This window comes from Nicotiana tabacum, chromosome 3 (genome assembly GCF_000715075.1).
Source record: "Nicotiana tabacum cultivar K326 chromosome 3, ASM71507v2, whole genome shotgun sequence".
In the NCBI taxonomy this organism is placed as follows: domain Eukaryota; kingdom Viridiplantae; phylum Streptophyta; class Magnoliopsida; order Solanales; family Solanaceae; genus Nicotiana; species Nicotiana tabacum.
The window spans coordinates 25,900,417-25,925,641 of NC_134082.1; the positions used below are offsets into that span (position 1 = coordinate 25,900,417).

Genomic DNA, 25,225 nt, shown 5'->3' on the forward strand with positions numbered 1-25,225 from the left:
CGACTGATCAGGTCGTTACATCTTTCTTGCAAGATTTATGTTATTCCTTCTTAATTTGATTATTAAAATTATAGCGTTCCTTTGATTGTTTAGCACACATTTTATTATCTAAAACAGATTAAATTTGTTAAATAAAATCAATAATTAAGATGATTTGGCATTAACAAAACTTTTTAGAAGAAAGAAAAAAAACACATGCAAAAGAATTAAGAAAATTAAAGGGAGAATCCCAAAGAATTACAAGGAGAATCTGGTTGATGGTGAAGAGGTGGCATAATGTTTTGGTCTCGATAAATTATGAAGAAGTGAAGTCATGGAGAATAAAGAGAGGTTTTTGTGATATTTTCGGGATTAAACAGTAAAATTACTGGTCAAATTAAAAGTGCTTATATGTCTAAAAATCAAAAGTTGGGAATGACCAACTGATTTTAGCTTATGAGCACTTAGTTTATAAGCACTTTGAGTGTTTACCAAACGCATAAATAAGCCAAAAAAAATACTTATAAGTCAGTTTGAATAGCTTATAAGCTTAGCCAAATACCTTCTTAGTCAAATACCCTTATAGCCGCTAGGAAATGTAATTATTTTGGTTGACCGGTAAAATGTGTAACTTGTCCAAATACATGTGCACCACTTTATCCAGTATAATGGATTGCTAGTGCTCGATGAGAAAGAAATATGACCATTTGGAGTCTTAAGTTCAAAAACACTTAACTATTTTGATTTTCCTCCTTTTATAGTGTTTGACACAACTATATTTCTGACTTTCACAAATTTCGAGAACTCAAATCAATTAAACTAAGCAAATTAAAATTTTATATGATGCTTTCACTATCAAATTAACTTCTCAACTATTAGTGTAATGTTTTCCTTCACTACCTCGATATATTAATCTTTGTGTTTGTTCACACTATTATATAGAAAGATTAGATTAGATTAATCTTTATCTCTTCCCCTTTACCCGGGATTATACTCTCTTTATCTCTTCCCCTTTTCAGGGATTTCCTTTATCTCTTCCCCTTTTTCAGGGATTCTACTCCTCCACTACTCTGTATAAATACGCCTATGTGTTCATTAATAAAGTGCAGCTTTGAGTTCGAATATGACTTTATTATGGTATCAAAGCCTACTGCTTAACCAAAAGGAGTATACATGGCACAACCAAAAGGATCTGTTGATGCTAATAATCCAAATCATGTGTGCAAACTGCACAAGTCATTATATGGTCTCAAACAAGCTCCGTGTGCTTGGTACCATGAACTGTCCAACTTCTTGTTAAGTATGGGTTTCAGGGTGTGCTCCTCTGATAATTGTTTATTTATCTTCTCTGTAGCTGGAATAATTTGTATCTCATTGTATATGTATATGACTTAATAGTTATAGGCAATAATTTGAAGGCCATTGACAGGTTCATTGCAAAGCTTGGAACCGGATTTTCAATTAAAGATCTTGGTTCTCTTGCTTATTTTCTTGGTATTCAGGCTACTCGTACATCTACTGGTTTGTTTCTGTCGCAAAGGAAATATATTGAAGATATTGTACAAAAGGCTTCTATGGTAGGTGCAAATCCAGTTGCTACACCTCTGGCAGCCACTAACTCATTGCAGCCTGACGATAGTGCACCAATAAGTGATCCACATGATTACAGGATGCTTGTTGGTTCCTTGCAATACTTAGCATTAACTAGACCAGACATCGCCTTTTCCACCACGCGTCTTGCTCAATTCTCTCATCGTCCTACTGTCAAGCATTGACAAGATCTCAAAAGGGTGATCAGGTATCTTCTTGGTACCATTGACAAGGGTATTTTCTTTCACAAAGACTCTCCTTTAACTCTTCATGCCTTCTCGGATGCGGATTGGGCTGGTAATCGTGATGATCGCACGTCTACGAGTGCTCACATAATTTTTCTTGGGAAGAATCCAGTTGCTTGGAGCTCTAAAATCAGCGTTTTGTTGTTCGCTCGTCGACAGAGGATGAATATCGCTCGGTTGCATCTACAGCTGCTGAACTTTGTTGGTTGAGGAACTTATTTAAGGAACTAGCTGTCTCCTTTTGTCGTCCTCTAGTGATATATTGTGACAACTTGGGTTCTACTTATTTGTGTGCTAAACCAGTTTTCCATTCACGAATGAAACACTTAGAAGTTGATTTTCACTTTGTGCGTGATTTGGTGAAGAAAGGTCTTCTTTGTGTTGCTCATATCTCTACCAAGGATCAACTTGCGGACATTCTAACTAAACCTCTTTCTCGTTTCGAGTTTGACAGGTTGAGGAACAAGATCGGCGTCTGTACTCGGCCGACCAATTGCCCATCTTGAGGGGGTATATTAGATAGAAAGCTTAGATTAGATTAATCTTTATCTCTTCCCCTTTATCTGGGATTATACTCCCTTTATCTCTTCCCCTTTTCCTTGGATTCCCTTTATCTCTTCCCTTTTTCAGGGATTCTACTCCTCCACTGCTCTGTATAAATACGCCTATGTGTTCATTAATAACGTGCAGCTTTGAGTTCAAATATAACTTTATTACACACAACATCATTTAAATTGAATGTAATGAAATGATTTTCAAACTCAAATTTGGTATATAATGATCAAATGCTCAACTTATGGTAATTGGATTGAGTAGACTAAATTTATGCATCACAAACATTAAATGAACACTTCAAGAGAATAAATTAATTTGTTCTTCATTTAAATTAGCATTATTTTCAGCCATTATGCTTTATTTAGAAATATATTTTAAACTTAGGGGATAAAATTGAATATGAAACATTAGGAAGAAGTCAAAGAAAACAGACTAGAAGGCACCAAATCCAAATCAATTAACTATTCCTGTAAAAGGGCACATAAAGTTAACTTCACAGATGGGTGAAAAAGATTCCACTCCAGCTAAAAGAACAGAAAAATGAGAGAAAAATTTGAGAAAAAGCACAAAGAGCCACGACGATTGGCAGCAGCAGCACATTCTTTTAAAGATGAAGCAAAGGTGTAAAAAGAAAGCAAGAGAGAAAAGCTTCTTTCATTGTTCTACTCTTTACGTATATCTCAGTGAGAACATGGTCGTGGTGTTTATCTGTCAGAATACTGTTACAAAAAATGGAGAATGGTTGTTTGCTGTCTCTTTCAGCTGTGTAACACATTTTCTTTATGGATTTTACGCATTTGATCTTTTCATATCAAAATAAAGTTTCATATCGAAATGGAAGAGCGTATGAAGAAGTATAGGCAATTGAGTCCAGAGAGAGCTAAAGTGTGGACTGAGAAACCGCCCAAATATGTGCAGCAGCAGCCCCAAAAGAATGATGGCAAAGTGCCAGTGGTATATTATCTATGTAGAAATCAACGGCTTGAGCATCCTCATTTCATGGAAGTACCCTTGTCTTCGCCTGATGGCCTATACTTGAGAGGTAATATAATATGGATCTGGTTATTCATTTAGACACATTTGATGAATATGATTAAAGCAACTAAGTCAAAAATTCTGGTCATTGCTTTAATTTATATGTGTTCTTGCACTTTTGAAGATGTAATCGTGAGGTTTAACGTTTTGAGAGGCAGAGGAATGGCTTCGTCGTACTCTTGGTCCTGTAAGAGGTAAAAACTAGTCCAACATTTTTTTGTATTTACTTGTCTTTTGTTCTATTTGTAATGCGGACTTCACAATTCTGAGATTGCTTATATATACAGAAGCTACAAGAACAGATTTGTGTGGCATGATCTTTGTGAAGATGACCTGATTCTTCCTGCTCATGGTAATGAATATGTTCTCAAAGGCTCAGAGCTTTGTGAAGAATCCAATTCAGGTAACTATGTCGAACAATTAACAAGTTTGGCTGCATCAATTCTTCATTGAAACAACAAGTATAGCTGGGCCTCACGTTTTTGTTTCTCCAGGTCACTGCAGTCCAGCGAAAAATGACAGATTGTCAAATCCGAAAGTATTACCAGAACCTTCATCCTCTAGGAGCCAAGATAATTCCTTTCCTTCGTCTAGTACGGATGAAAGAAGTGCGAAGAATTCTTGTAAAGGTGAACCATCAGTTCCAATTCCAGGTGCTTTGGATGTAACCCCAGAGTCCAGATCTGCTAATTGTTCTTCATGTAATGGTTCGTTAAGGTTGAAAGCGAGCAAGATCAATAATACTGTTGGCCTGGCTAATGCTTCCACTCAAAATCAGGAAAATGGAAGCAGAAAAGGTGTTTCAATGACAAATGAGTCTGCAGATATATGTAGGGCCAGTAATGGTGGTAGAACAGATACCTTGATATCTCTCATCAGATCGGATGTGAGCAAGCTCAGCAGCTTTAAGACACTTGAAAGCGAAGAGGGTCGGGTTTCATCAACAAAACTAAAGCCTTCGAATATGCTAATGCAACTAATCTCATGTGGATCAGTTTCAGTAGCGGATCATAGATTTGGCCTTATACATACATACAAATCAAGATTAAGTTTAGGGAAGCTTGATTGCCTGAAAAGGAATCAGAGGTTAATGGGGTTGGAAGATGAGGAATATTTCTGTGGAAGCTGGATGGAGCCTACTCTTCCCAAGGAACGAGTACCTCCTGCCTTAAAGCGGTCATCTTTCGCTGCTGAGAGGTTGGTATTTTGGTTACACTTGCTACATCGGATGTTGTTTTCCATGCAGTAAATACTTAATAGGACTTTCTTCTGTGTGGAACCTTGAACTTTCTTTGAATTTGGAAAAAAATATGGCCTGGATAAACCAGGATTATACTCAACTAAATTTCCACACTGTAGTTTTTAATGACATCTGCCTACTTAACCTGTCTTTTAACAATATTCCTGGCCTAGCATGTCAATCTTCATCAGACGTATAATCCATTTGATTCTTATGTTTGTTATTTCTTAGACCTTCCTCATATTGTTCTCCTTTCTTATGATCGTGCGGGTAGTAGAACCAAATTGTCTAGGCTTTAACAATCTCTATCTCCCAACAATGTCTTGTAATGACCTTCCTTTGCTTCTAAGTCAATGGTTATCTAGGCGTATTATCCTGCTAAGTTATGTTTAATTCTTTCTTAACCCTTCCACATATTTTTCACCACACGAATAGGTCATTATTCTGAAATTGCCTAAAAGAACTTCTTGTAAGTTACATTGACAATAATGATCACCATTATATTGAAGATCTACTGTGTTTTAGAACTTGTGTCAACAATTTTGTGACTTGCTGAGTAGCCCCACTTGCTTCTTGTTTGATAGCATCCTGGCTTTGTCCCACTAAAGTTGTTTTAGTATTTATCAAAAGAGGGATATGCCTTAGCAATTGTGTGGATAATTAACCGAATCAGAGATTTCCTTACTGTTTACTAGCCTTTCTCTAGTCTAATTGTTCTCCGTGTATTGATGTTCTAAGTTGAGTGTACTTTGTGTATTCAGATATATATATTTCTTGGTTTTTCTTGCTATACTCTGCGATGCAGGACTAATGGAGACGCAGTTGAAGATAAAAATGAGCCGAGCTCCACACGCTCAAAGTGCATGGGACATTCTATCAAGGCTTCCCTGAATAATAATCTGCCAAATAATGAGTCAATTAGATCCCCTCTTTCTGAAAGTCCAAGAACCTCATCTGAAGGAGAAGACACATCAAGAACGATTGCGTCTGGCATATCCACAAGTGGAAGTAAACGAATCACAGAGTTTTCCCAAGAGAGAAACATTCCAAGGGTATAGAGACTCTTGCAGAATGAGAAAGAAAAAGTGATATAAATTGAAGAAACGTAAGTTTTGGCTAACTAAAGAGATACTAATTTGCTTGATCGCGAATTGTTTAGGTTGATGTTTCATTTGTTTCTAACAGGCTTGTTTCCGGAGCTTAAATTATAATACAGTCGAAAGACTCTTCAAACAACTATGGTCACAATTAAGGAGGAGTTTTGAAGTTAAGCAAGCATAAGCTTTTGTTTAACAAAGTATGGAAGTTTGTTCTTTTTGTAACTAGTTGTCCTTATCTTATTGGAAGCGATATACCAATACGTTTCCGTAAAGAGTTAATACTCTAAAATCCCCTTAAACTATCTAACTTTTATTGGTTCCTACTGTAATTATTCGGTGTCCGGAAAACCTCCATCTGAACTTTATTCTCTTTCGTACTAAAACCCCATAGTATGAGGTATGTTTAGTACACCCTCTTAATTAATAAATAAATGCAATATGTCATGACTTGTGGCTATATAGCTCAGCCTAATGTTAAAACCGGTTTAATTATTATTCTATTTTCTTTTTCCTTTTCTTTTGTTTCTTCTTTTCTCCTGTCCAACCCTATGTTACCCAGCAAAGACCATGAGTTTGCAGACGACTTTTCCGGCAACTTTTCTCCTTCGTTTTATTTCTTTTTTCTTTTCTTGCGCATGCCCCCCCCCCCCCCACCCCCAAACCCAATCTAGCTTACACACAAATCAATATGTTGAAATGAGTTGTAAATCTTTTAATAAATAAAGGCTGAATAACTTGTCCCTTTTTTTCATTTAGACACAGATTTAAACTAACGCTTGTTCCAATTGAACACTTTATCTATATAAAAACTATGCCAATTCAACACATATTTTACATTTTTAAGCAAGATTTTACTGCGTGAATGTCACTTGCTGCAACATGGCAAATTTACCAATGAGAAAAAGCCACGTCAAAAATAAAATAAAAAAGTCAAAATCTCAAAAAAAAAAAATCAAAAACCTCTACCGGATAAATAGGAACACCAGCGAAACATAAAACTTTACTGGCCTGAATGATGTTTTATTCTTTACCAAATCTGCAAAATTGGTGAATGATGTTTTCTTCTTACCAAACCGCAACGAAAACGCTACTGGTTGGAAAAAAGAAATGCCAACATCCGTGAATGCCACAACTGGTAAAATCTTTGGCGATATCAAAGATGAAGTCGGTAATATTGATTCTTTCTTGTGAATATTGTGACAAAGAAACGTTATGTATGTGCTCTTTTTCGTCTCTTTGAAATGGGTAAAGCTCTTTCATCTGATGATGCTTTGGGGATATCAAAAATGAAATCTTGGAAATTTAAGAATTCTAACCGCCAAAATCTAAGGAGGGGAGAGGTCGCCGTGACTAGATTTAAAGTTGCCGAACCTATGGTTGGAGAAAAGGTGGTGATGGCCGGATATGAGTAGAAGAATAAGGTGTTGTCACGGCGGTGGTCCTGGTTGCTGCCGGAATCAGTAAAAGATGGTTGTAAAATTTGTAACTGGAAATTATTTTTCCGGCAGAATTTTCACTTGTTTTTGGCAACACGCGCTTTATTTTATGTGAGATACACGTATGTGCCAAGTCAGCGAATTGTGCCTGATAGGTACAATTGGGTTTGAGTTCAAGTGTTTAATTGGAACAAGCCGTAGTATAAGTACCTAAGAGAAAAAAAAAAAAGACAAATTTAAGGAATTGCCTATGTATTCAGCCATGAATAAACAAAAACATGAAAAGAGAAAACAATAACTTTAATTTTTAATGAAATATTATATGTTACTGTACAACTGCATTCAGATCGTAAAGTAATGAAGAAAAAGAGTGGAAGAGAACTTTATTAAGTTTATTTTGAACAGAATAATTGTAGGGATTATATCAAAACCAACTAGCAAATGACAAGAGGACATTTCAGAATTGAAATTAAATAAAGAAATTAAACTCAAATCCTCACTAAAGACCAATACGAAACGATCACAGAGATTTTACCGTAAGAACATTGTAAAGGAGCATCACCAAAACCATCCAACCAACCCAAGGATATCATCTTAGGGACATGGCTAAGGAATGAAAGAAGAGTGAAATAAGAGAGGGGCTAAATAATTTAAGAAGAAACAATACATGGAGAAGTTTTTAAAAATGAATCCAGTTGAAGAATAAAAAAAGGTAAAAAGACGAAGAAGAAAGATGGAAAAAATAGGAGTGAAGCCTACAATATAAGGAAAATAAGGAGAAAAAAATACAAATTTTCAAAAAGGGTCAGGCTAATTAGCCATTACACATGGTCAAGTAAGGCCATTTTGATAGCATTTTTCAGTAGTCATGTTCCCCATTATGAGTTATTTCACATATTATGCCACATAATCAATGATGTTTGGCTAGAATTCTATGATATAGTACATGACTTACCTTACATTTTGGTGTTCTAGTGATAAATTGTGCCACATTTGAATTTAATTGAGTTGATTTATGTGCAGGACCATTTGAGCACAAAATGGAATAGAAGTTACACAAAATAATGTTGAAAATGCAAAAGTCGAGCACGAAAGGAGAATCACCGCAAGGCACGGAGGAGACCAGGCCCCAAGCACAAGCTCGCACCTCACCTGGCCTCGCGAGGTTGTTTCCTCGCCTCTCACCAGGACTCGGGAGGTTGGCACGTTGCCTTAAGTGTCGCCTCGCGCCCATGCCTCTACGTAAGAGAAGATTGTTTCCTTACTGATTTTGGACTTGAAGGCTTAGGCCATAACCTATTAATACCCCTAAACATGTCTAAGAAGGGGGTAAGCCTTATTCTAAAGGCAAGAAGTGCTAGGAACACAAACAGAGCACGGAATCATCTCATCTTCCATCCTTAATTTAGTATTTGTAGTTTTTATGATTCAAAAAAATATTTTGATTGTTCTTATGATCATGAGTGGCTAAAACCCCTTTTGTTTTGGGGTTATGGGTCATTCTTGAATATTGACATTTGACAGTTGTGGAGATTACTTGATTTAATCATATTAATTTGTTTATTCAATCTTGTACTTAATTATTTTACCACGTAGCTAACACGAGAATACTGTCTATGAATTTATAGTAATACTCGAAAGTGAGAACTATAGATTTCATATAAGATTGAATAAAGTAAGTTCGTAAATTTAGACACCAGAGAAAAGATGTGCGATTAGGATAGACATATTTTCATTGCCTTACTTGGTTATTCATGCAGGAGGTACATGTATTCTAGTTCATGATGATTCAATAGGCATACGTATTAGGTTGGTTTGAATAGACCAACGAGGCGTTGAAAAACCTCGCAAGCAAACTTAACCCTGTTAATCAACAAATCAGATAGATCAAGTATTTAATGAACCAAAGAACTCAATAGGATAGACTCTAATCACACAACCCTGGAATATCACCAATCGAATTTGCTCCTAAGTTGTTTATGTGTTTTACGTGCATTCTTGTTTCCTTGCTTGTTTGTTAGTGTTCGCTGTAGTTTTAGTTAAATATAAAACACAATCATCTAAGCTTGTTAGCTAACCCATAGTTATTGAATATTGACTCTATTGTATTTGTCTCTAAGCTTGCCGACTTGTTTTGTTTAATTGCTTAGTTCACTACTCCAAATTAGTTGAACTTAATTAATCTCAATTTAGAAAATCGCTCGAATAGATTAATTATTTTAGTTTAATTTAGTTGATCGTTTAAAACAAGTTCTCGTAGGAATGATATTCTACTCGCTTTTTATCATTTATCGACCACGTATACTTGAGTGTGTGTTTGGGAGCAACACTTACCTGGTCCTTTATAAGCTCAACAATTCTCAATACGTCCCATAACTATTAACTATAGTACTTGATGCAACTATCATTTCTAGAGTTTATTCAATAACTCAATCCAACAATCATTTCTACTCAACTTTATCTTTTATATATTCATTTATACATAGTAAAGGAAAATTGGATAATGAAATTACATCTTGACAATACATCTTGAACAAGTACAACTTTGGTAATTTTTTAGTTCTTGAAGATTTGATATTGAAATCTAGTGTTTTATAGGTAAGAATGATGTTAGAATCCATGTATGTTGAGGAAAAGTGACTAATTCATTATTTGGCACATACCTCGGTTGGTAGGTGTTACAGGGTCGATTTTTGGCATAATTGACACTGAAGGGTAGCAGCCAAACTCTCAACCACTCAACCTTACTTTTTTCGCACACAGTTTAGGAATTAGATTATTTTAGACATAGCAAAAACGTAAGCAACATACAGTAATACGGGTAAAAGCCAAACCTTTATTTATTCTCGCGGAATGTACAAAGAAAACTCAGTTGGAAGGCTCACACATGCTTACTTGACTTAAACCAATGAAATACAACATATAAAAGGGGGCTGCCTATGGCATATTACAAGGGGGAGTTATACAGGGCAGCTATACAATGTGCTTTGTGTTTACCGTGAAAATGGTAAAAACAATTAAATTTGTTAATGGGACTCTAAAAATACGTGATCTATTTTTATTCTAGTTGTTAAAGCAGTTGATGCTAGATGTGTGAAGCTAAGCGGCGAAATACGAACTAAAGCAGAGTTGTAATCAAACCGAGGGGCTGGCTATTCGGGCCTCGGACTGACCGATGAGGGGCCTCGAGGTCGATGCCTGGGCTCAAGCTCGAGCTATCGGGGGTAATCTGGAAGGGCTATCAGTTAGGATATAATCAAGGGAGGCTCTATATGGCCAATGACAAGCAATAAATGAAGAACAAATATGAGAATAATAAACAATAGCATTGGGAAAATATGTTAGAGAGAAAAGAGAGAGAGTTGTTATATTTCGTGTACAATAGTTGGAGCAACAACAGCCCCTTACAAAGTGATGAGGATCCCTTTTATATAGGAGAAAAAATCCAACATAGTACAAAATGCATTAATTGTAAAGGTATGGAGATGGGATGGCTAAATGCGACACCTTGATAAAGGCTCCGGGCAGACCGACTTTGTCAGACTTAGCCGCGTGCCTAGGGAATCTCCTGTTTTACTCTAGCCTCGATCAATATTCTCTTCATGTCGGACCTCAACGAGCTTCGAGGGAGGGAACTCGGTCACAGCTTCGCATCCTCGAGGCCTCGAGGTGTTCTTCCGAAGCGACTTAACGGCAAGAAATTGGACCCTCTAATTTCTCCGCATACAGATAGTCTCCGCGTTTCCCAGAACGAAGAAATGGGAAATGATTCTGATACCCGACTCCCCGGGCTTCCCGTGACAACGTCATGCCGATGATGCAACCCATGGCGTGCGTTTTCACGATAACCGGGACATCCCATGGACTTGTCTTTTCGACGCCATTCAATGCGCTGTCGATTCCTGTTCTTCAAAGTGACAGTACCGCCGTCGATTCGGTACTTCAAGAACACATTAATTGTACCTGCCAGTCAGTCTTCCAAAGGCATTGATGGTCGTGTCATTGTCCCCTATAAATGGGGGTATTGTGGCGTTGTTTTTATATCCAAGTGCCTTCCTCTATTCATTCTCCCCTTTCTTCTCGCCATCTTTCTTTATTGTTAATCACCATGTTTCGAGTTTATGTCTTTAGGGTTGTTTGGCAGCATTCCCATCAGCCGTGGGGTGGCCTTTTGCCTGAGCTTCCCTTTGTTGAGCGAGATCATGTCGTCTTGTCGATGCTGTTGTTATTGTTATGCCTGCTACTGTTGTCGCTGTTGGCTCGGGATACTGCTAAACGGGGGATTAACATTCCCCATTTTAGAAAATTATTCGGACTATACATCGCTGCTCATAGGTGGGCTTGGATCATACACCGTTGCTCACATTCATACCCCAGCTCGGCGTGGCACTTCACCCCGGGCTGGTAGTTTGCACGGCTCAATGTCCCAAGAAGTGGACTCAAATTAGTAGCTGTGCAAGTGAGGTCGACGTTCGCAAGGTCTGTTGTCCCTCCGAGGCTTTCTTGGCTAGTGAGGGTCCTCGACCTTTGGCGAGCTATGGCATTTTTTCATCCCTTCCTGCATCTCGACTTATCCTTTGGAGATATCAGTGTGGAAGGCTGGGATAAGGCTTCTGAGAGAAAGCACTATGGAAGATATTGTCTTTGAGGACGCACACCCGAAGAGAGGATGTCCGAAGGCGTTGTTGCAGGAGGTGGACTTTCGAGAGTAGACTAGGCTCTAGGCTTTATACTATGTGTGTGCACCCCTTTGTTTCTTAGTTTCTGTGTATAGACCCTTTGCGGGCTTTTGTAATCATATGTAAGGACCTCTAGAGGGTCGTTGTAAATAAATGCTTATAAATATAGAGATGCTTTCTTGACTTCTGCCTTTGATACTTGCCATATTCTTGTATACTCTTGTGCACTTGCGGGAATTCTGAATGTTTACTTCTGTTGACGATCGTCAATATCTAATTTGGGTGCGAGCATTCCTTCGGTATTTAGTTGATAGAAATGGCTCCTTTCCGAGCCCACTGCTATTCCTCGGACCAAGCCAGAAGCGTTCTGATGGGCTCGGGTCATTGGGACCCTCGAGTCGCATAAATATAATGTGTCGAACCTTGAGATTTTAGAGAGTGGTCTCTGAGTGAAGGTCAGCTTCAGGTGCCTAGAGATTTACTTTGAATCTGATGTAGATAACCTTTTAAGGTGTTGTAGATAGGTCCTTTTCTTCTTGAGAGGAACTTTCGAGGTCGGATGCCTTCTCGGGACTGGAGACGATGCCGCTAACCTTTTGAAGCCTAACTTGGGTAGGCAGACCGCTGTTGTTTCCCCACATATATATATATGGGGTTTCTCCCGCTTCTTGGGAGATCCTATTATTTTAGATAGCTATCCTTCCGTTTCGGCATCGAGTCCTTTGTTACCTTAGCGCCAAAGCGTTTGTGTAGGTTCTCGCTTCAGTTTGCTAGTTCCACCATATCCATGATTGCTACTTCAGGGTCTGCCCGACAGAGAGGGGAGAGTTCCACTCCTAGTGCTCAGGATCCACAAGAGTTTACTTTTAAGACTATATCTTCGATAAGAGAGGAGCACCTGGAGTTAGTGAGGGGAGACTGCGGATGGGGCGAGGGGGTAGCGTTGCAGGCGCTCCCCCCCCGAATGAGGGTATCACAGACCTTGCCGATGGATTCTTGAACGTGTACTTGCACCCTTTTGCATTAGGCCCCCTTGATAGGGTCGTGGTCGATTTCTGCTTAAAGTATTGGGTTACTTTGGCGCAGATACATCCGTCATTTTGGCGAATAGTGTTGATGATGAGGTTCTTTGCGGAGAATGTAGGGCTTGAATTCACGCTAGGCACCTTGTCAGGCTGTACCGGTCCTTTCATCATCGAGGTCTGCTAACCATACGGTCCCGTTCGTCCACGCCCTTTGTTGTTGATGATGAGGAAGATGGAGATCGAGAGTGGGTTAGTCGGTTCATCCGGGTCCAGACAACTGACGTTATCCCCGTGGAACTTATGCCATTCTCCGAGGAATGTAATTATGTGCGATAGCCAACTCCTGTCCGTGTGTGAGGTTTCGTCAACCTGCTGCGCATCTTACGGATCCGCGTCCGCTGTAATCGGTCCTGGTGCGTTATCAGGGTTCTGTGGTGTGGCGCCAGCATCTGGAACAACCACTCCATTTTCTCCGTAGTTTTCGAGGTTGTCTTTCTCAACTCTGTTCACTAAGCCAGACATTTTGACCTGAAATCAAATATCTTGGACAAGAAAAAGTGTGAAAGATAACTTGCGTTGCGTAACGAAACTAGCAAGAAAATAATCACTATTATTTTTAGCCCCACGGTGGGCGCCAAACTGTTTACCATGAAAATGGTAATAACAATTAAATTTGTTAATGGGACTCTAAAAATACGTGATCTATTTTTATGCTAGTTGTTAAAGTAGTTGATGCTAGATGTGTGAAGCTTAGCGGAGAAATACTAACTAAAGCAGAGTTGTAATCAAATAGAGGGGCTGGCTATTCGGGCCTCAGACTGACCGATGAGGGGCCTCGAGGTCAATGCCTGGGCTTGAGCTCGAGTTATCGGGGGTAATCAGGAAGGGTTAATAGTTAGGATAAGGGAGGTTCTATATGGCTAATGAAAAGCAATAAATGAAGAACAAATATGAGAATAATAAGCAATATTATTGGGAGAATATGTTAGAGAGAAAAGAGAGAGAGAGAGTTGTTATATTTCGTGTAGAATAATTGGAGCAACAACAGCCCCTTAGAAACTGATGAGGATCCATATAGGAGGGGAAATCCAACAGCCCCTTCATTCGCAATAGCCGTCGCCCACAATCAAGGTTGCCTTGCCATCACCCAAGGCACCTTGTCTAGCTGACTTGCCTAAGTCCATGCACTAACTTAAACACATTTCTAGCTCCACACGTTGCTTGCCAACACCCGGACAAACCTATTCCAAGGCGAAATGTACAAGCCCTTGACATAGATTCTGCCCGATATCCGTCATGTCTCAATAATAGGGGCTAACAAACCACCTCCACTAGTTTAACTCGATGCCCTGGTCGATGCTAATTTCAAGTAGACCCCTATTTGATGTTTGAATTACCACAAAGAAGCACCCTTCTCCCAAGTTGCATCTGCCTCGGGCTTCTCTTTCCACTGAATCAAAAATTTTGTTCGCCTATTCTTCTTGTGAATCCCTAGTACCAGGTGGTCCAGAATCGTTTTCAATCTCTTCATCAATCTGAGTGTGCACCTCAGGAGGAGCTCTCTTTATTTTGTTCCTGTCTGGATCTTTAGGATCTTCAACATACGGCCTCAGAAAACTCCCATGGAAAGTTTGGTGCATCTTCATTCTTTCCGGTAGCTTCAATCGATAAGCAACTTCACCCACCTTTTCAACAACTTCAAAGGGACCATCATATCTTGAAAACAAAGCTCTGTGCCTTACCTGGCTATCAATCTTTTTCCAAATTTGAGGAGTAAGCTTCAACAACACTTTTTCTCCTATTTACCGTAAAAATGGTAACAACAATTAAATTTGTAGATGGGATTCTAAAAGTACGTGATCTATTTCGGAGTTAGTTGTTAGAGTAGTTGATGCTCATAATAAGGAGTTTAAAGATTAAATGCAAGCTAAAATGAGATAGTAATCAAACCAAGGGGCCTGCTGCCCGAGTATAGGTCTGGTCGATGGGGGACCTCAGGGTCGACGTTAGGGTCGAGATCAAGCTATCGGGGATAGTCGGGAATGGGATAACAGTAGAGGGTATAATTAAACAAGGCTCTTCACGTCCAATACTAAGCAATACGATGAAGAACTTGTAAGAAAGAAATGAATATCAAGGTGACTTCAGGCCAGTGAGAACGTAGGAGTTAGAAAGAAAAGAGAGAGAGAGAGATATTATTGCACTTGTGGAGAACTGGAGCAACATCAGTCCTTTACAAAGTGGCATAGATTCCCCTTATATAGGAGAGGGAATACCATATAGTACAAAGCGTATTGAATGTAAAGACATGGGGATGGGAAGGCTAGGCATGGTACTAGTGCCTATTAACTCTAGCTGCTTGCCTCAGGAGTCCCCCGTCTTCGTAACCTTCGTTGGGTCGCAGACAGATTCCTTATCCTCAGAGTTTCTACAGGGTCACAGACGTTCCTCGAGGGAGGGAGCTCGATCGTGATGCTATAGCCTCGAGATGCTAGAATGACTTTCCGAATGTACTTTAATGGCGGGAAATAGATCCCCCTGATTTTACCGTATACAGATAGTCTCCGCATTTCCTAGAATGAAGTAATAGGAAATGATATCGAATCGTCGTCTCGAGCTCATTATTTCCATGATATCAACCATATAAGAGCATTAAATACCATGCCCCAAAGAATCGTGCAGGGCCGCTGTCAGATGCGGTAATCGAGAAACCTACAAACTGCCATAGGCTCGTCTCTTCTACTTCCCTAGCAATTCCTATAAATGCACCGGTTATTAGATACTTCCCATCTTCGCTCTTCTTACAAGTCCGCGAATATGAGTTTTACTATTTGACATCCTTCGCTCTTTTCATACAAAGGTTTTTACCATTTTTCATGGCTAGGACTTCTAGGACGGTTCCCTGACGGAATGATACTACATTGTCGTCCTGATTACCTGAGGGAGAAAATAGATCGGTTCCCACTTTAGAGCAATGTACTCTACCCGATCTTGACACATCAAAGGATTTCGACATCAAGACTCCCTCGTCTACGTCGGGTTGATGTGAGCACATGTCTCGATATGTTAGGGTCGTAACCGATGCTAGAAAGTGAGGATGGACTGCCGATGGAGCAAGGCAGTGGAGGTAGAGATTCCCGGCCCCAACGATAATATTACTGACTTCAAGGCTGGCTTCCTTTATATATACACTTACCCATTTACCCTGCGCACTGGTAAATCCGTCGAATCTCCTCCCTTGGAAATCGACCCGATTATTCTTGACTTCTGTGCCCGATACCAGGTGACCCTTGGTCAGATCTACCCATCCTTCTAGAGGATAGTGTTAATGCTTAGGCATTTCACTGAAGGGGTTGGAGTTGAGGTTTTTACCCTTGGCCATTTGATCCGACTATACCGCCCTCGATTATATCGAGGCTTAATCAAGCTTCACCACTGGTCCAAAAAGTCTTTTTTCACGAGCATTGATGAGGGGAAGAACCGAGGATAGATGAGTAGGTTTATCCGAGTGAAGACTTCGGAAATCATCTCGGCGCGGAGGATGCCCTTTCCAGAGTAGTGGAATGCTTGGCGTAAGCGAATTTCCCTTTAACCGCTTCTTGACTATTCTTTCGTTCGTCATAATAACATATTTGTGCTTTCTGCAGCCGCTGCTTGGCATTCGGAGGTGGTCCCAGATTTGTCGGGATGGATTAGGCATTTGCACGAGAAGTTCTCGTATCGTGTTCGGTCTTGGATCACCTGGCAAAGGAGCGTTGGGTGGCCAAGAATCATGATGAGGTTCCTTTACTGCCTGTGCTTTGCTTTTTGTGTTTCCTTCCAAGCCCTTAGTGAAAACGTATCACGGTTATTGTGCTGGTGCAGGTCTTGGCGAGAATATACAGATAAGGCCGCCCCCTGACGGATAATCAGAGGCCTTGGAGCCTGATATGAATAAGAAAAGGAAGAGCAGGGAAGCCATTGCCCGACCCGATAGGACTGCTGCTCTAACCTACAGGTCGAATCCTGTAATCGAAGGGAAAGACGATGATGGATGTCCGTTGAGGAGGAGAACAAGGTCCAGTGCGAGAGATTTGCAGGCACCCCGATCGGAGGCTGCTGAATCCGGAACGGCTAGCTATGGTAGGGCGGGTGAGCAGAGGGTCCTTGAAGAGGACGCTGATATAGCTTCGAATTGTATGGCCGAATTCAGTGTAGCTTCTTCTAGGAAGACCGTTGGCATTGATACTGAGGGACTGGAGCTCGGGTCCTTCAAGGAGCGTGGGTAGCTATTTAGAGAGATCGGCGAACCGAACGATCTCATTTCGAGCTTTCCGATTTCATTAGGGGAGCTAAGGGATGCCAAAAGGTTGGTCGGTGTCATAGCTGGACTCCTCCCAAAGGGGGAGATTTTATTACCAACATTTTTGATGGCGTAATTGATAGGGCTGATGTCGATATTTCTGGCGCCTTTACAGTGGCGGAGAAGTCTATGAAATAGGTGATAGTTTTCCCTTGCATATCTCTTTTCGCTCTCGGGCATTATTCACCATCTTTCTTAACTTTCCCATTGTGCCGTGGTGTAAGGAGATGTATGACCATGCCTTTCTTCGGCTTCGCGGGGAACATTTTTTCCACGAGAAGGAGTATAATAACGTTGCTTCGAAGCTGCAGGACTCGGAGGCTCGTTGTACCCAGAGAGACAAAGAGTTGGGAGAACTTCAGACCGATTTGGAGGCGGCACTCCAGGAAAAGGCCGTTCTTGCTGCTCAGGTACTCTGCCTCGCTCATAACCGCCCTTTCACCCCATATCCACACATGTTCTGGATTCATGTATTCATCGACATGCCCTGCCTTGTAGGTCGAGCAGAGTAACTAGTGGATTAGTCAGTTGAAAGTGGAGATCTCCAGGCCAAAAGAGTGAAATGAGATTGTGGCCGGGGAATTGATTATATCATGCGATCTTCTCATGGACGCTCGCAGGGAGATTGTTACTTTGGCCGCGACCAAGTCTGAGGCCAAACAAGATGCTTCCACTTATAAGGAGGATGCGAGCACAACACATACAATAGTTCATGACATGTCCATGGCAGCCGAGCAGAGACTAATTCAAGCTGTCGAGTACGCCAAAGAAAAGGCGAAGAGGGAGACCCTGGAAAAACTCGAGGCCAGAGGCTTCGAGCTGTTTGCCGATCTGGAGGAGGCTTGTGCGGTGGAAGGAAGACTGGCGCTCTTGATTGCCCTTGATAGGGGTGAAGATGATAGTGGTGAGGAGTAGTCTCCGAGCCTTTTTTGTATGCCTTTCTTTTTGCTTCATGTGTCCCCCCCTTAGGAAACAAATAGTGTAAAGATATTTTTTCTCTTTGCCAATGTATAAAAGGAGCTTTTATCCTGTCAGCCCTTTTCCTTGCTTCTTTGTTTTTGTGTTCCGGCACTGGCCCTTCGGGGCCTTTTTGTAGGACAGACCGAGGGCCCTGAGACTAGCCATGTCCCAAGATTGAATCGATAGTTCCTCCTGAACTGATATTTATGACGTCGGGGATCTCCCGAGGTCCCTCGGTTTTATGAGTTATGTGGGATCTTGGAATGATTCTGCCAGTGCACTCCCTAAGGAGAAGGTGACGTTAACGCGGCCAAAATTAATTGGCCCTTTTGGGCAAACGAGCAGTTGTCGCTTAGCCTCTATATATTTGCTTATCCGCCCTTCAAGCGGCAATTTTGCAGTTTTTGATAAGCCTATCTACTCTGCAGAGCCTGGCGCTTTGTGTGAGTCCTTTCGCTTTCCTGCTTCAGAAGGTTTTTGCCTGGATCCTCATCTTCTTCCCTTTATTCTATTGTAATCATGACCACCGCTTCGACGGTTGATCCTCAGACGGAGGGGAGTCCATGTTGTGCTTCGTCTTTGGTTGGTACCAACGGCTCGCCCCCGATATCGGGAGAGCGAGATTCAGGTCGCCCTGCCTTGTAGAAGGATGTCACACCGGGGAGACCTACCAATACTCCAGGCTATCGAGAGAATGTGTCGAGGATTATTTCATCGGTGAGGGAGGAAAACCTCGAGATGATCAGGAAAGAATGCGGATGGGGGGAAGGCATGATTTTGCGAGCGCCTTCCCCCGAGGAGAGTATCATGACATACGTTGAGGGGTTATTGAGCGGTATATTCATGTTCTCGCGCCGGGTTCCCCAGATCGGGTCGTGCTTGATTTCTGTAGAAGATATCAAGTAACGTTGGCATAGGTTCATCCCTTTCTTTGGAGAATAGTGCAGTTAATGAGATATTTTGCTGACAAGGCCAGGATAGAATTCACCCTCAGCCACCTCATGAGGTTGTATCGGACATTGCGCCATCGGAGCCTAATTGCTCTTCAGCGCAGATCCACCCGAGCTCCTGTGATCGACGGCGAGGAGGATAAGGATCGTAGATGGATGAATCGGTTCATTCGAATCTGGACGACCGATGTTATCCCCAGAGAATTTTTGCTGTTCCCTGAGAGGTGGAACCTCACACGTAAGTGCTTCGTTTGAAATGTTTTTTAACTCAGCATGGGGTTGGCCCCGTAACGGTATCTTTCTATTCTTTGTTTATAGCAACTCATTGGTTGCCCGGCAAGATCCCTAATTTAGCCGAATGGTCCCGTAAGCTAGCAGCTTGCTCGGCCTACGATAGGCGTCGGTGGCGAGATCTATCAAAAGGGAGATGGGAGGCGAATCATCACTGTCGGTGTCTGGCGTTCTGCACCCCTAAGAGGTGGCTTCCTTCTTGCTGGCTCATCTAATTTATCTATTGCAGGTGCCGGGAGTCCTTTTAAAGTGAGGTAGAATCCCCCAAAGGAGGAGGAGAGATTAATGGTCCCGGGTTCAAGGAACACCAGAAAAAGGAAAGATGCCCCGCGGTGCGAGAAGGCTTATGGTGAGGCACCTTCTTCGCAGCGGTTAAGTGGAAGCGATTCGGCCAACTAGCAACCTTCCGGGGTTGGTGCATCATCGAACGGCGCTTCGGCCTTCGGCGAGGCTCAAGGATGTTCAGCCGCTGTAAGGATGTTCTGGCCCTGTGCTCCTCTCTTTTCTTTTTGTTTACCTGGCTTTCTTTCTCAGGCTTTCAACAGGCTTAAGGCCAAACTGCTTCGTTGTGAGGCCCCGTTGTGGGATGTTCGAGATAGGGAGAAATCCCTCAGACTTCTTTGTGCGGCAAAGGAAAGCAAGCTCGTCTCTTTACGACGTGAGGTGGACCAGAGTCGGGCCCGGGAGGCCCTCTTCGAGAAACAGGTATCCTTCATCTCGTGCTGGCCTGTATTCCCTTTTTGTTTCGCCGTCTTGACGTGTTGCTGTTTCAGTTGAAGGATGAGGTGGATAAGCTGGAACAACTCTAGGGCGAGGTTGGCAAAGCCAAACATGAATTCATCGAGCCACAGGCGCATGTGAATGCCCATTCTGCGGCTAAAGAGAGGGCTCAGGCCGGGGCTTCCATTCTTGAGGCGCAAATTTAGGCCGCCCGTGCAAATGATTTTGCTCGGGCGAAGATGATCGTGAGACTCTCATCCGAGCTATCAAGGGCGAAAACTGAGGAGGTGAATGTCAGGGCCAAGGTTATGATGGATAATACCAGGGCGGGACAGAAAATGGTGGCTTATTCGAGAAGCGTTGCCGCTGCTAAAGCTGAGCTGAAGAAGACCCTCGATCGTGTAAACAATAGCAAGGAGTACGTGAGGTGCAGATCCAGAAGGGAAATCCTTGAGGAGATTCACGCCAGAGGTTTGATCTCTCGGGGGAGATCGAGCAAGCCAAAGGAGAGGAGTACGATGCCAAGTTGCTACTGTCCGATGCTGAGGACGATGAGGAGGAGATCGCCGAGCTATAACTACCGGAGGAAAAATGGAATGACCATTCCATACCTTCTTTGTTGTGTATATCTAGCTTTCATTATATGACGTAGGCTGAGATTGCGCTTCATTGTCAATATGTAGCAATAAGAGGGGGAACCCTGCAACTTGTATCTTCTGTATTTCTGCTTGTTGGAGTTTCAATTGGGTCGATTCGATCCCGGATTTGCCCTTAGGCTTGCGTGCTTTAACCGTCTTCGGGTTCAGTCTCCGATTCGGGATCCGACTCGAGCTTAATTTACCCTCAAGTTTTGCATTTGCTTGGGCTGGTGATGATGGTTTTTATTTCTTGCCCTTGGGCGTTTTGTTGTTTTAACTCTTTTGGGTCCAATCTCTGAGTCGTTTTGCGACTCGAGCTTTAATTGACCCTAAAGTTCTTTCTTGCCTGCATGGGCGGGCAACGATGGCCTTTTGTGCTTCGGGTCGAAGTGACCTTACAGGTGCGTGGCCCAGAGGCTCACTCGGCTGGTTGACAGTGGCATTTATGCCGTGCCCTTAGGCATGTTGCAGTTTAACTATTTCGGGTCCAGTCTCCGAGTCGCGTTACGATTCGAGCTTTAATTGACCCTCAAGTATTTTCAGACCGGCGATAGTGCCTCTTACGCTGTTTTGGTCATTAAGACCTTTCAATATGTGGCCCGGAGGTTTGCATAGTTAACTATTTTGGATCCGGTCTCCGAATTGGGTTACAATTCGAGCTCATTTTATTCCTCAAGTTGTCAATTTTTTAGCTGGCGATAATGGCTCTTACGCTATTTGTTCGTAGAGACCTTTTAATATGTGGCTCGGAGGCTTGCATAGCTGGAGACAATGGCTCTTACGCTATTTTTGCCTGTGGGCTTTTTGTAGGCTTTGTTTTCTGCTCATTAAGGTCTTTTGAAAGATTTTTTCCTGACCCGTCGTCAGTTCTGGAAGAACCTCGATTTCAAGTTGTTATCGGCAATGTTTCGAGCACCTCGGAAGGTTCATAGCTCATAGGCTGAGTAGGTCGAAGCATTGTGATTTGGAGCTAACATGGTCGAAGCTCGTTTTTGCCTGTTGAGGGAAGCTTGTTTTAATCGGTTCTTTTCGAAGTATATTCGGAGTAGTGGCCTGCGATTTTTGTTAGCGATGGTCGGGCATCCCCGAGTCGCATTAGTTTGGCTGTATAAGCCGTTTTGACTATAGTCATATGTGTTTGGCCGTAGCCATTTTTGATCCCGAATGACAGTTTAGGCATCTACACCGAGGGTATGCCCTTTCGGGATTCTTAGAAATGCAACGTATAACCTAAACTTTGGGATTTTCATGCCTGTTGAGGTCTTACAGTTTGTCATGGCTATTGAGGTCTTACAATTTTTTTTGTAATATAGAATGGATTTGGTTACGGTAAGTCTACCCGCTCGAGGTCTTACAGTTTTGGGTTTCCCAGCGCATGGCGATTGGCGATGAATGACAGTCTCTGAGTCATTGAATTTTTTTAAGCTTGAAGACCACTTTTCGTGAGCTCAGAGTTGCTTTATAGGGACTTTATGAACCCAGAGTTCCTACCCTAGGGTCGTGCGGGTGCTGAATTACTGATGCTAAGTCTCCGAGTATCTCGGGATGCGTTTGATAGAGGGGCCTTCGCCGCGAGCATGTTGAAATTCCCCTTTCTGAAGCATGAGATGCCGAAAGATATCCTTTATCGCTTGGCGTAGACATATGCTATAAATACATGCCGTTTTGTTGTTGCGAGCTCAGCCCGCGTGGGCGAGGCTCCTTCGACTGTTCGGTCTGTTGCATTATTCCCTATTGGGACTTCGTTCGTCATTTTTTGGTATGGGGCCGGTTGTAATGAAAGTCCCGTAGGCTTGCTATATCCTTCATGGGAAGTGCGTCGCCGTTGCCTCGTTAAAAACCCCTGCCGGTAGAAAACCTGTTTTGGGATAAAAAATCCGATCAAAGGAAAAGAGTGCAACAGACATTCTGAAGCCTCGGAATCTTCGAGCTGGGGTATCGTCCTGATTATCTTGGTTATTGTCCTGCACAAGGGTAGCCATGAAGTAGAAGATGGGAAGGGGGTTGGGCGCTTATACCTTGGTGGTGATGGTGCTTCTCGAGTTCTGGCGCTTATTTGGCAGTTGCTAATTGGTCATTTATTTGTACGCGTTTGGTGAGATCGTCAGAAGATCATGTGGACGACGTGTTGAGGCTCGTCTATTTTGTTTCCCTTTTCCATTACTCCTTCTCGCGATTGAATTTTAGCTCGACTGTTGAGAAGTTCCCGAAGGTGCCCGTTGTCGAGCAATCGGGCCACTTCCTCTCGGAGCTGCCTACAATCTTCGGTTCGGTGCCTGTGCGAGTTGTGAAACTCGCAAATCAAATGTAGTTTCTGTGTGAAGGATACAAATGTAACAGTCTGGGGGCGTCTCCGATCTTGATAATGGCAAACACAATGTCTAGCACATCGACGCTGAAGTTGTATTCCGATAAGTGGGGCGCGTTTGTTGGTGCTATGCTTCAATCGAACATGGTTCTGTTGACGAAACCTCGAGGGTCCTATCCTCGATCTATCCTCCGATCGTTGTGAGGTAGGTTGTGCCTTGGGGAATTCCTTCTGTCTTTGAGGTACGGCTGGTATCTTTGTTTGTTTGGTTTCGATTATTTTACCAGGAGTCTGCTTGGGTACACTAAGCCCGAAAGGGTTCCTAGCTGGTCGTCCTCGACCCTAATCTTTGACTGGTACCGGTTGTGGACGTCCGACTAGATCACGACTGGATATTCGATCAAGTTCTGCTTCAGCTGTTTCGAGGCCACCGAGCTTCGTTCGTTCAGTCCTTGGGTGAAGGCCTATATTGCCTAGTCGTCGAAGACAGGAGGCAGCTCCATCCATTCCATCTGGAAGCGGGACACGAAAACCCGCAGCATCTCGTTCTCTCTTTGCTTGATTTTGAAAACGTCAGACTTCCTTGTTGCTACCTTGATGGATCCGGCATGTGCATTTACAAAGGAGTCTGCCAGCATGGTGAATGAATCTATGGAGTTGGGAGCCAAGTTGTGATACCACATCATGGACCCCTTCGAAAGCGTTTCTCCGAATTTTTTCATCAATACTGACTCGATCTCGTCATTCTTTATATCTTTGCCTTTTACTATGTAGGTATAGGTAGTAACGTGTTTGTTGAGGTCAGTAGTACCATTGTACTTAGGGAGTTCCGGCATTATGAACTTTTTAGGAATGGGCTTTGGGGCCACTTCCTCGGGGAATGGCCTCTATATGAACTTCTTCGAATCCAAACCTTTTAGCACTGGGGGTGCTCCCAGGATCTGATCCACCCTAGAGTTTTAGGTCTCAATCTTTTTATCGTTGGTTGCAATCATTTTCTCACCTGATTCGATCCTTTTGGTGAGGTCCTCGAGCATCTTCACTATGGCGGGGCCAACCACTGAACCGTTGTTTCTTGATCTTTCGGGTACTTGCTCCGCGGGGGGAGCTATCTCTGGTGCCACTGTGCTGAGGGTTCTCGGATGGCTTTGCAACTGAGCAATGGCCAGTTGTGTGCCTGCAACATTTCAAAAATAACATGAAGACTAACTTCCTGTTCTTCCCGAGCCGGGTTTTTTTGAGCTTCCTATTGGTCGCTATGCAGTATGCTCCTATTGGTGCAAGAAGCTTCATCTACTTGCTGTGCGTCTTGTGAGTCCACATCCGCTAGAATCGGTCTGAGCACGTTATCGAGATTCTGTAGTGGTGCTCCGGCGGCCGGGACAACCACACCATTTTCCTCGTGATTTTTGAGGTTGTTGTTCTCGACTCCGTTTACCGAGCCAGACATTTTGACCTGAAATCAAAGGATCTTAGACAAGAAAAAGTGTGAAATATAATGTGCATTTGTGCAATGAAACTAGCAAGAAAATAATCACTATTATTTTTAGGCCCACGGTGGGCGCAAAACTGTTTACCGTAAAAATGGTAACCACAATTAAATTTGTAGATGTGATTCTAAAAATACGTGATCTATTCCCGAGCTAGTTGTTAGAGCAGTTGATGCTGATAATAAGGAGTTTAAATATTAAATGCAAGCTAAAATGAGATAGTAATCGAACGAAGGGGCCTACTGCCCGGGTATAGTTCTGGTCGATAGGGGACATCGGGGTCTACGTCAGGGTCGAGCTCAAGCTATCGGGGATAGTCGGGAATGAGATAACAGTTGAGTATATAATTAAACAAGGCTCTTTTTGGCCAATACTAAACAATACGATGAAGAAATAGTAAGAAAGCAATGAATATCAAGGTGACTTCGGGCCAGTGAGAACGAAGGAGTTAGAAAGAAAAGAGAGAGAGAGAGAGAGATATATTATTGCACTTGTGGAGAAATGAAGCAACATCAGTTCTTTACAAAATGGCATGGATTCCCATTATATAGGAGAGGGAATACCATATAGTACAAAGTGTATTGAATGTAAAGACATGGGGATGGGACGGCTAGGCATGGTACTAGTGCCTATTAACTTTAG

General features: G+C 42.3%; 1 protein-coding gene across 3 annotated transcripts; it reads left to right on the forward strand.

The window, feature by feature from the left end:
- Positions 1–931: 931 nt before the first annotated feature.
- On the forward strand, positions 932–6,242 carry LOC107763985 (protein SOSEKI 3-like). Of its 3 annotated transcripts, XM_016582509.2 has the most exons (6): positions 941–3,411; positions 3,529–3,598; positions 3,692–3,807; positions 3,899–4,601; positions 5,450–5,749; positions 5,830–6,242. In XM_016582509.2, the coding sequence occupies exons 1-5, from the start codon at positions 3,204–3,206 to the stop codon at positions 5,700–5,702; spliced, it is 1,350 nt and encodes a 449-aa protein (XP_016437995.1). In that variant the 5' UTR covers positions 941–3,203; the 3' UTR covers positions 5,703–5,749; positions 5,830–6,242. The 3 variants fall into 3 exon arrangements, with proteins under 3 accessions (XP_075105393.1, XP_016437995.1, XP_016437994.1); XM_075249292.1 differs by having other exon boundaries at positions 932–3,411; positions 3,695–3,807; positions 5,450–6,242; XM_016582508.2 differs by having other exon boundaries at positions 942–3,411; positions 5,450–6,242.
- The last annotated feature ends 18,983 nt before the right edge of the window (positions 6,243–25,225 follow it).